A 15,067-nucleotide genomic window follows, 5' to 3' on the forward strand; every position below is an offset into this window, starting at 1 on the left:
CTATCAAATTTGGATTTTTCTTAAATTTCTTAAAAAATAGCTCTTGATAATTTTATGGTAAGTGTTTTTTCTTTTATATGTATTTTTAAATATTCTAAAAAAATTAGATTAAATACATAAATTATTTTCTATTTTATAAAAAAGAAAGTAATTTATTTTATCAAAATGAAATTACTGGATTAAAATATAATTTTTTGAAAATATCATTTTCTCCCCGAAAAAATGATAATTTATTCAAATAAAAAAAATGAGAATCCACTTTAAAGGTTTCTATTTAAAAAGTTGGAAGTAGTTGTCTTCAACGGTTGGGAGAAAAAGCATGAAAGAACAAATACGAAGGATACGCAATGTAATGGAGAGTAGAGAATGAGAACGATATCGGGGGCATTTCGCTCCATCAAACGCCCAAATGTAAACCCTAATTTATCCAAATCCTCACCCCCTACTGCTTCCACATCACACCTGAATTTCAATTCCGAACCAAAATCGGAGTCTTGGTGCGTTTATCTGATCCTCTCCACCAACCACCCAATCAAAACCTACGTTGGGGTCACAACCAATTTCCCTCGCCGGTAACTCCAATTTCACCTTCTACTGAGCTGCATCGTTATAGATGTAGCTCCCAAATTCTATTTACTTGTAATCAGATTCTGATCCGTTCACCTGGGACCTCAAAGTTTTGCTTTTGTTAATTTTTATCCCTCAATCATACTTGTATTTTTGAAATTGATCATGCTTATGTAACCTTGTTTCTATTTTTTCTCATTAAATTAATCAGAGATTAGTGTTGGGGCCTGGGGTTAGATTGGATATCAAGGAAACTCAATATACTCATGTTGTAAACTTGTATTATGCTATGGAAACTTCAATGCCTCTCTGTATTGTATACAATGAATTCAGATTTTCATGGTATTGGTATGGTAAAAGTACTATGCTTGGTTTAGAATACTTAATTTTCAGTCAGACTAAAGCTGCATAAATTGTTACTTTCCTGTTTGCCATTGACTTGCTTTTGCATTTTAATTTAAATTTTGTTCTTTTCATGAAGTTGTTTCTGTTATTGCCCTTTATTTTGTAATGCTGTTGTCTGCAACTTGCCATGGAGTTGAGGGAGTAGATATTTAATTTGTGCTTATCTTAATTGGTGTAGATTGAAGCAGCATAACGGCAAGCTTAAGGGTGGTGCAAAAGCATCCCGTGCTGGAAGGCCATGGATTTGTGCATGCCTCATTTGTGGTTTTGCAGACCGGAGTGAAGGTATATTAATACATTTGTACTTTTCATGTGCTTTTGTTTATACCAGTTGCCAAGACACTGCATGATTTCTTTTCATGGTTATAACTTTAAGCCCAACATATTTCCGGAGTAAGATAATTGATAAATTGTTGAAAGATGTTGCAAGTTTCTGCCACTATTGGCTTTTAGAGAGTAGAAACTGTAAAGAGTGAGCAAATCAGTCAAATTTTGCTCATCTGTTCTTGCAATGGTGTAATGTGATATGGTGGTTTGATGCAATGATTTTGACAAATACAAATAATGTGTTTTTATTGCTAAAGGGGATGTTTTCCCAGCTGTAGTAATCTATCCTAGATTATAAAGAAATTTAAAAGGAGATTTGAGCATAAATGGGATACTACAAACATGATCCAAGACAAGGTGTAATGTTATCGTTTGATCCATGTAACCAACTTACCCTAGTTGGCGGGATCATGCTTTGTTGTTTTTGTTGTTGTTGAAATAATTGGTTCTAGCTGAGTTCTGGCAAATAAGATGAAAATGATGTCTACACTTTAGTGTTATTCTGTGACTTGTTTTTCTCTTTCTCTTAGACCATCATTGACGAAGATAATTGTCTCATCTTGTTATGTTTAAGCTGCAAAGATCTTTGCAGCATTGGTAGTTTCTCATGTCTTTACAGTTAATGTATTTTGTACTGTGTTCCTTCATCATTGTAGCTTGTGTGTTTGAATCAAAATGGAAAGATTTCTCAAGGAAATCTCCCCGCAAAAGTCAAGGTGGCAGCAGCTCCAAACAGATTGAAGATCCCTCACGTCCGTTGCTGCAACACAGGCAAGCAGCTTTAAATAGAGTGAAAGGCTCACTCGACTGCTCTCACTTAGAAATTAACTGGCATTTAGATCCATCGTGATTCGACCTCCATTCTATGTATTTTAATGAATTAATAACAAAAAATTGAAAAAATGGCAAAACCTAGGCCAAATATTTAATATCAACTGTACTATAGGCATTGATTCATTGTTGTAGCAGAAGTTATCCATAATGTATTATCTTGAGGAAGCTTATCCTCTTATAGCAAATATTAAGATCATACGTGTAATCAAAGTATGATATTTGTCAAATACATTTGAACTTTTCCCTTCAATTTTCATTAGTTTTAATCAAGACTCCAATTTATAGATTGATTCATATGCCAAATATAAAAACAGAATCATATGGAGCATGTAAAATTTTTAGTTCAATTCAAAATGATACACTATTCTCGTTCATGGTGTTAGCAACAACATGAAATACTTGTCATTTAGTTGGGGGAGAACTATAAAAACTCCTTTTTGTTCTGAGGTTCAAACAATGCTCAAATCATCAAAGAGAACTCAGAATGCAGCACTGAGATTCTTGAGAAATGCTCCCAAGGCAGCATAATCCTCAAACGCCATGACATCAATGTGACAGCGGACGAACTCAGGCAGGAACAACCAAAAGCTGGTGGCAGAAACAAATCCAAAGGTCAACAGTCCGGACACCAATCTCGGCAACCGCCGCGTGGATCCAAGTGTCTTCTTTAACACAATCTCCACCATCAAACACAATCCATGAAGGACAAAGAACTCCATCATCCTCAAGGTGGGTGGCATCCTCCCCATATAGTATAAAATCAGCTCATGCATTATCCCTGATACCACAAAAGTTGCAAAAACTGCTGGCAATGGAGCCCAGCTGGGACCAACCACATTCATTGTGGCTTTCAATGACGGCTGGTAAACTGCCGGGCGTAAAATGCTGGTGACCATGAGGTTCCACCTTCTGCCCCAGAAGTCCTGGAGTGAAGTGGAGAGTAGTGGATTATTGAATTGTGGCTCCAGCTCCATCCCCATGGTTCTAGCCAGTGCAGCAAAAGTAGCTAACAGAAGCTCTAACATGAAGTAAATATGGAAACAGTACATGCCAAAAATGACTTTTGGGTGGATCTGATCACTGTAATCATACAGTTTCACCAAAGAAGCCAAAAGAATGGCCTTTATTGCATATGGTATAAGTGGGGTGTGACCTTTGCTGGGGTTGGTAGGAGATGTCTTTTCTTTGCTCTGGCCATTGGTTTTTGGCGTTTCTGAAGATGGATTGGTCACAAAATGTGAACTTTTGGAATGTTTTGATGGATCTGGAGGTGGTGGGGTTTTGCCATCTTGAGAGGTTTTGGATCTGATGTGTGGTTGATTCTGTTGGATCTTGATAGGAAGGGAAGCAGAAGCTACAAAACGTCCTAAAGAAATTGATGGATCAGAGGACAAGGGACCTTTGTTGAAGGCAAAGAGAATGAGTTTGAAGGTTCCAAGCCATGCAAAGAAGAATCCAGTGTTGCCTCTCAAGTGCACACTTGAGAAGTTGAAAGGGATGAAGAGGAAGAAGCATATGATAGGAGCTAAAAAGAGAAGTCTTCTTGTTCCTGCAGAGATTGATCTACCAATCCAATAACAATAGCATAAAGATATCACAACTGAAATGTTCACCTTGATGACCATGATAATATCACCCTCCATAACTGCTTAAGAATCTAATTCGTGAGAACAATCCTTAAAGATTGGTTAAGACTCGACAATTAACGAGACTTTGGAATTATACCTCAAAATCAAAGGTGGACCTTGAGAAAGCCACACACAAAATAAGGTAGCATTGACATATGAATATGATATTGCCAATTTGCCATGTGTTTGGGGAAATTTAAGGAAAAGTTTAGGGGACCAGCAGCTTTATTAAATTTTGGCCAGCATGTAACCAGCAAAAAAAGTGAGCCATTGGATGAAATCTCATATCAATCTCATACTATTAAAATCATCATTGATGGCTATTTGATGGCTACAAATCATAAAAGTTACTGGTCTCCTAGCACTCCTCGAAATTTAATGATAAATTAAGAACCTATGACTTGGAGTTGCATTTTTTGGCGGTGGTTTACATAATAACTTAGTTTTTTTTTTTTTTTGGTCTAGAACTTAGTTTAATTTTTCATTATCTTTGTAGAAGATTTATGCTGAGATTACATTATCCTGTGATGTAACACATGGAAACCAAAAAATCTGTCTGTGCGTTGACCAGAAAGTGTGGATTGTTAGAATTTTGGACTGGTAATTAAAAACTCAAACAACTTTCCAATATGAAAAAACTGTTAGATTGTATCACGGTTCATTTTTATTTTGTTGAGCGTGGTGGGTGAATTGGTGATATGCAAATATGCAATACTAGAGTAAAAACAGGGGCAAGTAGCCGTAGAATCCCATAGACCTACTTTAAAGTTTAAAGGATGCGTTATGCAAGGTCCCCACTCCCCACCCCTTTTATAGCGCCAAGATTTTTACTTTTAAGTAGAAACATTGAAACAATACGTAACGGGTAACACCGATTTATTTAATGCTATATTCACATGAAGAATTGATAATTATCATTTCATTGGAAGTTTACGTGATTATGGGACATTACCCTTTTAAGTTGGTAGTAAAATTCTATGTTGCCTCCTTTAATTTTAGATTATATAACATTTTTACCATTATTATACTTTAAAATTGTATCAGTGTGTTGAGTTTAAAAAATAATAATCATATTTTTTGTTATGACAAACATATTATATTTAGTTGGATTAAACGTCCAAAATTATTTAAAGTGTGTTTTATTATGTAGGTCATAATAAGTATTAATGTAGTAAAATATTGGGCTAAACTTTAGACCTAAGCAAAGTAATTAGGTGCTTATTTTCTTGGCCCATCAAAGACATTGAAAAAAGACCTAATGCTGCTAGTTTTTGGGCAAATAGATTGGAATTTGCACTATATTCAACATTGTTAAATTTCACAAACAAATAAGCAAGTTTAGAATTGGTTTAAACCTATATGAAGAAGTGTTTCACTTTTTCATTAAGCACCAAAGAGAAAAAGGAGAAAAAAAAAAGTAAAAGATTGGAGACTAGCTCAAATCAAATTCTTAAATCAAGGATGTTTAAAAAAAAAAATAAGCAAAATAATTATTCTTGTGCACACACAATAATTTGTTGAAGCTACTTTAAAGAAGTAATTACAATTAGAATAAGAAAAAGAAAATGAAGATTTTTTTTTTCTGCAAATTAAAGGCCGAGAATATAATTTGGGACCAAAGCATAAGATTAAGAGTGTGAATTTGGCTAACACATTGAAAGTTTTTTGATCAAGTCACCGTTGCTGTCCATCTCTCTTCTCATATCTGATTTTCAACCCTAATTTTCTGCTTCAATTTCTTGGGAGAAGAAGAACTCAGCTGGTTCAAGATTCAAAGTGTTGACTCTTACCTCTAATCAAGTTTTAGAGACGTTATCCCATACATAAAAGAGTAACTAGCCGAATATTGAGGCAAGGAGAGACAACTCATAAATCTAAATCTACTCAGCACTCGTATCACTTAAATATGAAATTTTGGAAACAATGCACCTACGTTAAAGAGGGCATTCTGCCAAGATGGAAGACAACATTAGAGAGTTCTAAAATCGGGTTATGCTTATAGCTTTCAAGCTGTTTTAATTCTTCTCTTTCATATTTTTCTATTAATTATTCTGGTTCTTTAGTTTATCTTTCTTTGTTTTAATTAATGAAAAAAGTATAAATGTGAGAATTTAGAAAAAACTATTGAGAGAAAAGGTAAAGAGAATTAACTTGGAGAAAAGCTAAAAATTATGTCAATCTCTTTGTAATTATGTTCTGTTTTGTTTCTTATATCTGAAATCTATCATTTGTTAAGTTGGGTGAGCACTTAGTGTTAATAGTCTAGGAAGTGACCGAACCAAATCAAGTTTGGTTAGAAGTTTGATTTGTCTCGGATAGAATTAGGAAGAATCTTAAGAAATTGGTTAATGTAACTCTTTGAAAAGACAGTGAAAATTCTACCATAGTTATAGTGGAGATTGGATGTAGGCCACATTGTATAAGGTGGTTGAACCAGGATATATAATTTTATACTTTTTTCTTCTCTGTTCTGTTTCTGATGTGTTTGTTATGAGGCAAAAGTAATTTGTCTCCTTTATAATTACTTTCGTAGACTCCGTATTTTGAAGTTAAAATAAAATTTTAAAAAGTCATAGATTCAACCCCATTGTTTAGGCCATTGAAAACTTTTATAATGATTAATATATAATGTAACATCAATCATGCTAGGTGTATATCAAAATCAGTTACTATTATAAAATATATGTTGAATAAATATACGTTGAAGATAAATTAAATAATATGTATTTATATATAAATATATTAATGACTGATCTTTATAATTAATTTAGTATACAAATAACATTTTTGTATAATATCTATCTCGTCTTTAAAAATTCTAATAAGAGGAGCGTTTTAGAGATTAGATACAAATTAAAAATAAAAAAATTTTAAAAATTATAATGCAAATTTTAACATTTTTTTTATTCAGGAGGATGGGTTTTATTAAACAACTTCTAATCCTACACATTATATGTTAGTACACTACACATTCATATACCTAAACTGAGTGTACAACTGTACATGGTTTTTTTTTTTGTTTTTTTTTTGGTAGATAAATTGAACCGTCTCTAATTTTAGGTCCTTGCATCATAAACTCACACATACAATACATTTACACACTCAACATTTTTAAGGATTTTTATCCACCACCTAGCATAGTCAAGATTTAAATTCGAATGCATATTGAAAGATATGTTTTTTTTTTTTTTGTCGTAGATTGAACAACCCCCAATTTTAGGTACACAATATATTCATACACTCCTCACATATTTTATCACATTTTTTTTCAATTGCATTCTCTAGGATTTGAACTCTAGACCTTGAGGTGGGGAGGGGGGAGAAATGTCATTAGAGCCAAGGCTCATTGACAAAAAGACATGTTAATATGTCATCTCAGCTAGACCTTAGTGGCTGTTTTTTTTTTTTTTTGTCAAACACAACTAACTGATTACTGGCCCAACAAGTTAAGCTCCATTTGTCCTCCAAGCCTTAACACACAATGCAAAGGGCCTCCTAGTCCAAAAAAAAAAACACCCAGGAAGGTCAAAGATTTGATAATATCTCAAAGTTTTTCACTAGCATTAGTATACAAACAAATTGACTAGAACTGAATATAGATCAAACAACTCTTAATGACCAACAAAAAAAACAACTCTTAATTGGTAGTATACAAATGTTTCTTTGTCAGTGTTTTGTGTTTTTAGCTTTTAAATGATAGGATATTTTTTAAAGCACTTATAATTTTTTTTTTCAAAATTAATTTATACATTTCAAAATTAAAATATCTTGATATAATTTTATAAATATTTAAATTTATTATTATTATTTATCATATTTATGTTTATTAAAATTATTTTAAACTTTAAAACAATTTACCAAATAAAATTATTACAACTTATATTTATTAAAAATCACTCTTATTTTATTTTACCAAACATAACTATCAGAACTTAAAAAAAAATTGAAAAACACATGCAAACTTTACAAAACCCAAAATTAGCAAAATGCATTTTTTTGTGGTGGGTGGTTGATGGAATAGCCACGTGGCACATGGGACAGGTGGGAGAATAAGATAGGGTAGGTTGATGGGTGGCTTTCGTGCATGGTAAGGTGCAGACTGCAGTGCCCACAAATTACTCATTTGGGCTTCCAAAAGTGGCGAATACCCACTAACCTATTTGGATTAGGGTTCCTTCAATTTGTTCCTATCTCTCTTGTTGGGGCCCAGCTTCACCACACGGGTATGTACATTTTTCATGACCCAAAATCAAGAACACGTTATATATATTTTTTCCAGCATGAAATTATAAACTTAATAATTAGAACTGATTTAGGTTAGTTTACTCGTCTGATTAAATAAGTGTTAGAATTTTAAATTTTATCTTATATATACTGTAATTTATTAACTAATAATAAATTTTTAAATAAAATTTAAATTTACAATAAATTAATCCTCTCTTTAGAAACATTTCTTTAATCATAGAGTGCGAAACGTTAATTTTTAGCCATATCTAAATTATCTATAGAGAGGGCAGCTTTAGATTAGTTGGGCAGAGAAGGCCTTAGATCCCCTCCAAATTTGTAGATATTTTACTCACATTTAAATATATCATTGCTGATGATTGTAGAGGAATTTTTGTAATCCGTTTTCTAATGTTTTAGTTTTGTTTGGGTGTTTTAGTCCCGTCTTAATAAAAAGAAATGTGATTGTACTTTTAAAAAGATTGAACCAATAATTTAATGACTAATTTTATGTATATTTCCTTTGAGCATGGAGTATTGTATGTGTTTTGTATTTTGTGCGATTCTCGTTTGAGTTTATGATTACTTTCTAATTTCGTTGGAATGACTAAAAATCACGTATAATTTTAGGTTTAAAAAGTTTATTATTCTCTTCTTTCATAATATTTGTTTGGTTTGCAAATATTCAAATTTTAAAATGTTTTTTCATTTATCATTTTACTTCTAATAATTTATTTTTTAATTTGACCCAAATAATAATATAATTTTAAGAAAAAGAATAAAAATGTAATATTGATAGTATTAATTGAAATTTATCTTCTTTTATATATATATATATATATATATATATATATATATATATATATATATATATATATATATATCTTTTTGTGTGTGTGTGTGTTAGCCTAGCTTTCAATATATATGCTAACTATTTTTTATATGATGAATGAAGTTGTGTAATATATTAATATGAGTCTAATTTAACACAAACAGTGAATACTGATTTGTATAACAAAAAAACGTGATTTATAATTTTATAAATTACCATTTTTTTTATAATTAAAATTGTGCTCACAATTTTCAGATCACTTTTTATCTTATTTGAAATCGTGATTTATAATTTTTGTCTTATTTAAAATTATTATTCATGATTTTTTCATATCTGGTATAATTTTATATCACTGTATTATACTAAAATATTGTAATATTAGCAAAAATTACCAATAATATCTTAATATAAAAAATTAACCTTTAATATACGCATAATTTTTGTAGATATTGATCAAATTTTAATATAATATTTAATTATTAGATTTTATGATGTTCTTTCAAATTCTAGAAATAGCAGAGTACACCTGTATATTGACAATGCACTCTCCACATACGTACTATTCATAAAATTCAATAAGGGAGTGTTGCACCAAAATTTGATCAATATCTAAAAAAAAGTTAGCCTCCAATGTGTCAAAGCATAAGTAATATTTTCTCCCCCTTAAATTACCAAAGATACCCCTCAGGAAAAAAACAAAAAAAGAGACTTGGTTAGAGTAGGAAAACACAGTTGAGTCAAACATGTGGAAAAGTGAATTGTGAGTGTAGTCAAGTCAAGTATGTGCATACATTCAGTAATAAGTAGTAATTACTATCAAATGCATTTCCTAAAAAAGTGCATGTATGTCACAGGTGAGATCAAGTTTCGGGTGGTTCCTTCAATTTAATTCAAAGTTGAAAATTTAATCCAATCCGTGAATCTTCTTAATTGCATTTTGCTCTTTCAAGTTAGCCCCTCTTAATGATTTCATTATTTGACCTCAACTACAAATTTGTTTAAATATATATATTTTTTAAATAAATTTTGTCCAGATAGTAAAACATTATTTTATCCTTGTTAATAATAGTAGTTGTTTATCAGTATTAATACACACAAAAAAAGCACCTTCCAACCATTTATGGGATCCTTCCAAAAAGTAGGGCCTCTTTTTTCTTCTGCTTTTTCATTCCTATCATCATATCTGTCTCTACTTTCTAACGAGAGAGAGAGAGAGAGAGAGAGAGAACCTCACCAAACAAAACTCCATTTAATTAATGAAGGAACAAACCGCTGCACATTGTGTTATCCCATAAACACAACATTAAACAAATCATTAATTATCTGCCCCGACAGCATCAAGTAATCAACATTCAACAACATTTCTTCCAGTCCTAACCGATTGTTGAAGCATAAATGTATAATTAAGCTTATGTGAACTGAAAATTAACTTTTAACATTTTAATTTAAATAAATTGTATAAACGTTACTTTTTTTTTCTGTATTTTTGAAAATAAATTAATTAATATTTCTCATTTTTCTCTGTTTATATATAAAAATCAAATAAATTTTTTAAAATAAATGCTTTTATAGATTTTACTAAAATTTACTTTTTAGTGATAATTCATGTAATGAGTATAATATAATTATTTTTATAAATTCAAAATACTATGTAATTACGTATTTATATAAAATATATTTTCATAGATAATGCATAAAAATTAAATCTCTATTCAGATTCCATTTGCCTTTGACTAAACTTAATTTTCGTTAATTTTTTATTTTTTCAATAAATATATCATAGCAAACATTCATATTTTAATAAAAATTTTCTATATTAAAAATCTATTGCACTAGCGGCCGTAATTTCATGTTTTCTTACATTCGTGTTAATTAGAGTGTAAGATTATTTGACCCCATTAGTAGTAGAAAATTATTTAATTATTTTTAAGGATAAAAAAATATTAAAAAAGAAAAAGAATAAAAAGACATCCTTAACACGCAGCCCAAAGCGGAAGCCATTGTTGTGTTGTGTTGTATCAGCTTCTTTCTCTTCCACCCCTTCATTGATTCACACCAAAAGCTTGAAACTTTGATTGATGGGGTACCTCAGTTTCTCTTGCAGAGCTGAATCCGCAGTTTCAACCTCCAATTCACTCACACCATCACCTTCTTCTTCTTCTTCTTCCACCACCACCACCTCAAAGAAACAGAACAACAAAGAAAAAGAAAAACCCATCAAGATCCAACACTTCCATTACAGTGACCTTGAAGCTGCCACCAATGGCTTCTCAGAGCGCAAGCTCCTCGGCAAAGGAAGCCATGGTTATGTCTATAAAGCTGTTGTACGTGGCCGTCCTGTGGCAGTGAAAAGACCATCAAGACCCCATCATCATAATTTACCTCCAAAACCATCGCCAATGGTTTCTTCTTCTTCTTCCTCTGCATCTGCACCAGAGTTCATCATCAGCAACAACGAGGTTGACAACGAGATCGATATCTTGTCCAAAATCCAGAGCCCGAGGCTGGTGAACCTGGTTGGTTTCACAAATGATTCACAGGACAGGCTTCTGGTTGTTGAGTTCATGAGCAATGGAACACTCTATGATGTTCTTCATTCTTCTTCTTCTTCTAATAATAACAATAACAACAAGCTTCCGAATTGGGGAAGAAGGGTTCGTTTGGCATTGCAAACTGCAAAGGCAATTGATACCCTTCATTCATCAACACCACCTGTGATCCACAGAGATATTAAATCAGCAAATGTTCTGATTGATAGAAACTTCAATGCAAGGTTAGGTGATTTTGGTTTGGCTCTTATGTGCCATGTTGATGATTATAGACTAAGGTCAACTCCACCAGCTGGCACAATGGGGTACCTTGATCCTTGTTATGTTACTCCTGATAATTTGAGCACTAAAAATGATGTCTTTAGTTTTGGGATTTTGTTGCTTGAGATTATTAGTGGAAGGAAAGCCATTGATGTAACATATTCACCACCTTCTATTGTGGATTGGGCCATTCCATTGATAAAGAAAGGGAAGCTTATGAGTGTTTATGATCCAAGGATTGCTCCTCCTAAGGATCCTATTGTGAGGAAGCAATTGGCTTTGATTGCTGCAAAGTGTGTTAGGAATTGTAGGGAGAGAAGGCCTTCCATGAGTGAGATTGTGAATTGGCTCAATGGTTTGTGTAAATTGGTTCCTCTTCATTCATGGAATGGTTTCAATAATCCTTGCATGATGGTTGAGACTATGGGAAGGCCAGTTGAAGCAGCAACAAGAAATGATTCTAATAATAATAATGAGAAAGACAAAATGAGTTCAAGATTGGAACTTGATTTCTTGGATGAGAGGTTGTCTAAATCTGCAATGAGGTATTCAAGGAGGGTCTATTCTGATTTGGGATTTAGTAGTAACTTGATGGATCTTATGGCTACAACTGAGGAGCCTGAGTTTCTAAGAGATGCTGATGGTAATGGTAATGGTGTTTTGGAGCATAGTTCAAGTTCTAAATCTGCTGAACAAGTTTCTTCTTCAAGCTCAAGGTTTGGAAGTGGAAGGTATTTCACAAAAGGAAGAAACTTTTATAAGCCTTGTGGTACTTATAAGGATGTATTGGATTTGAGTAAAGGCCAAATTGTTGGTGGTGATGATAATGGTGCTTCTTGTTCTAATTTGAATTCTCTTGCTGCTGAGGCTGTTTAGTTATGATTGGTTGGAGTCAGAGATGCTTAGGATTTGTAAGTTTCTTTCTTGATTGAAAGATCATGTATGTAGATTTTGTTGTTAGTTTTCATTATTTTATTTTTGTGGATTTCAGAAATGATCCCTCTTCATGTTGTAATGTAATTTGGATTGAAGGGCACATTGCTGATGTCCCCTTGAAGCTTTTCAATAATCTTTCTGTTGCCAAACCTCTTCTTCATGATCACATTCTTCTTTTCCTTCTTCTTAGCCAAAATATAAAAAGCCAACACATTTGGTGTATTTAATTTATGAGTGCTGCTACACATACAACTTATCCCCAACAAAATCTACTTACATAACGCCCGTGCAAATCATGTTGTTTCTCTTTTTATTCTGCATTCTTTCTCTTCCTCCTCTTCCTTCTTCTTCTCTTTTTTCTTTGTATTTCTCTTTTTTATTTTTTTCGCGTGTTTCATCTTCATTATTATTTTTTTGATTACCGTTGTTATTGATGCATTTTTTTCCCCTTTTTCTTTTTATTGATTTTACAACATTATGCATTTTTTTTCTTTGTTTTATTTTTTTCTCCCAAAAAAAATTATAAGAATATGAAATAAGAAGATAAAGAAGTAGAAGTATTAGAAGATGAAGAGGAGGAAGAAGAAGAGTTTTGAATTATGCAAAATTTATCAGCATACATATACTGAAAATTCTTAAACAATATGCTTAAATATCTTCGTGTTACATCCAAATTTGCTGCAAATACAGAAAAATGTTTCCTCTAATCCTGCATTTTTTTTCTTTATTTCTTTCTTTCTTTTAGTTGAATGAATGTAAGTTCATCATCTTCTAAATAATTTGCAACATTATGTGTTTCTTCTTCTTCTTTGTTTGATTATTTTGTTTTTATTTTTGTTAAGAGAGTAAAACAAGAAGAAACTTGAGAAGGTAAAACAAAAAGAAAATGATGAATAAAAAAAAAAAGCAGCAAAAGATGAGGAGGAGGAATAGAAAGAGTTTTGAATTATGCAGAACTTATCAGCATACATACACCGAAAATTCTTAAATAATACACTCAAATATCTTCGTGTTATACCCAAATTTGTTCAAATATAGAAAAATGTTTCTTCTAATGCTGCATTTTCTTCTTCTTCTTTTTTTTCTTATTTCTTTTTTTTTTTAGTTAAATGAATGTAAATTCATTCTCTTCCAAGTAATTTTGTATCATTATGTGTTTCATCTTCTTCTTTGTTTGATTTTTTTTTCTTATTAAGAGAGTAAAACAAGAAAAAACTTGAGATGAATAAGAAAAAAAATATGATGATAATGATGATGAAAAAGAAGAAGAAGAAGCAGCAGAAGATGAGGAAGAGAAAGAAAAAGAGTTTTGAATTATGCAGAACTTATCAGCACACAAACACCGAAAATATTTTCGTGTTACACCCAAATATTTCCGTGTTACACCTAAATTTACTGCAAATACAGAAAAATATTTTCTCTAATGCAAAACTTTTACATTACATTCAATTCAAACAATCAAAGATGAACAACAATTTTTACAAACAAAAATATTATTCACCTAAAGAATCATAAACTACTAACGAAAACATTAACTAGAATTGAGCCATACCCCAGCCACATAATTGGATTCAAAACAATAATCAATTTCGTTCTGGTTCAATTGACAATCTGAACTTGAATTATTTATTATTTTTAACAACAAGATAACTGATGATAGAGGAGAATGAGAAAAAGAAAGGAGGAGAAGAAATTCTAATGAAAAAAAGGAGGAAGAGGAGGAGGAGGTGGTAATGTTGGTGACGACGATAACGAAAGAGAAAAATAACGTGCAATAACGGCATAAAAAAACGTGCGCGCGTGAATATAAATGACTTGTATAGACTTATATCGAAAAATGACTTGTATGTGGAGAATAATGCTTAGTTTATATCCAAATATATTAATTTATAAATAAATAAAAAAATAAGAAAACATACATTTATTTTTATGTTTTTATTTTCTATTTTCATTTGTAATTTTTTTTTTGTTTTGTGAAAAAAAATTGAGAAGTAAAAATAAAAAATAATTTTTTTAACAAAATTTTAAAATAAAACATCAACCAACAACACACATCCTAACCAAAATAAAAAAGATGAAAAAGTAAGCAAAAAAAATTAATACAAGGCCAAAACGTGAGATTTTAAGTATATTGTCTTTTTTTGTGTGTTTCTTTAAAATATGGGAGCCATTTAGCAGATAGTAAAATTAAAGGGTCTAATTTCAAATTTTTAAATTTTGTATTTTCTAAAAAAAAATTTTAAAATTTAATTTCAGTTTTTAAAATTTTAATTTAAAGAAAAAATCGATAGTTTCAATTTGAATTTTTTATTTTTTATTTTTTTTTATAAAATAGAAATTAAAATGTTTGATTTCAGTTTAAAAAAATTTTATTTTTTAATTTTGTATTTTACACCCTAAATCAAATAGTGTCATATTTAAAATTAATATTCTAATAAAATTAATATTCTAATAACTCATAATCCTAAAAAATATCATTTTTAACCCAACATCAAAATTATTTT

General features: G+C 31.1%; 3 protein-coding genes across 3 annotated transcripts; 2 read left to right on the plus strand and 1 right to left on the minus strand.

Annotated features, from left to right (window-relative positions):
- The first annotated feature begins 288 nt into the window (after nt 1–288).
- Nucleotides 289–2,383, plus strand: LOC107629665 (Excinuclease ABC, C subunit, N-terminal). The gene is made up of 3 exons (XM_016332504.3): nt 289–572; nt 1,151–1,257; nt 1,956–2,383. The coding sequence occupies exons 1-3, from the start codon at nt 367–369 to the stop codon at nt 2,147–2,149; spliced, it is 507 nt and encodes a 168-aa protein (XP_016187990.1). The 5' UTR covers nt 289–366; the 3' UTR covers nt 2,150–2,383.
- On the minus strand, nt 2,361–3,852 carry LOC107629664 (acyl-CoA--sterol O-acyltransferase 1-like). The gene has a single exon (XM_016332503.3). The coding sequence runs from the start codon at nt 3,774–3,776 to the stop codon at nt 2,613–2,615; it is 1,164 nt and encodes a 387-aa protein (XP_016187989.1). The 5' UTR covers nt 3,777–3,852; the 3' UTR covers nt 2,361–2,612.
- A 6,815-nt stretch (nt 3,853–10,667) lies between these two features.
- LOC107629666 (Protein kinase superfamily protein) lies at nt 10,668–12,712 on the plus strand. The gene has a single exon (XM_016332505.3). The coding sequence runs from the start codon at nt 10,896–10,898 to the stop codon at nt 12,501–12,503; it is 1,608 nt and encodes a 535-aa protein (XP_016187991.1). The 5' UTR covers nt 10,668–10,895; the 3' UTR covers nt 12,504–12,712.
- The last annotated feature ends 2,355 nt before the right edge of the window (nt 12,713–15,067 follow it).

This window comes from Arachis ipaensis, chromosome B3 (genome assembly GCF_059453495.1).
Source record: "Arachis ipaensis isolate K30076 ecotype BB chromosome B3, ASM5945349v1, whole genome shotgun sequence".
NCBI lineage: Eukaryota > Viridiplantae > Streptophyta > Magnoliopsida > Fabales > Fabaceae > Arachis > Arachis ipaensis.

Bases quoted from the DNA above. Each gene is read 5' to 3' on its own strand.
- LOC107629665 (XM_016332504.3), top strand. From the start codon at position 367: ATGAGAACGATATCGGGGGCATTTCGCTCCATCAAACGCCCAAATGTA. The intron at 573-1,150 runs GTAACTCCAATT...TAATTGGTGTAG, and splicing joins ACAACCAATTTCCCTCGCCG to ATTGAAGCAGCATAACGGCA. The intron at 1,258-1,955 runs GTATATTAATAC...TCATCATTGTAG, and splicing joins TTTTGCAGACCGGAGTGAAG to CTTGTGTGTTTGAATCAAAA.
- LOC107629664 (XM_016332503.3), bottom strand. From the start codon at position 3,776: ATGGAGGGTGATATTATCATGGTCATCAAGGTGAACATTTCAGTTGTG.
- LOC107629666 (XM_016332505.3), top strand. From the start codon at position 10,896: ATGGGGTACCTCAGTTTCTCTTGCAGAGCTGAATCCGCAGTTTCAACC.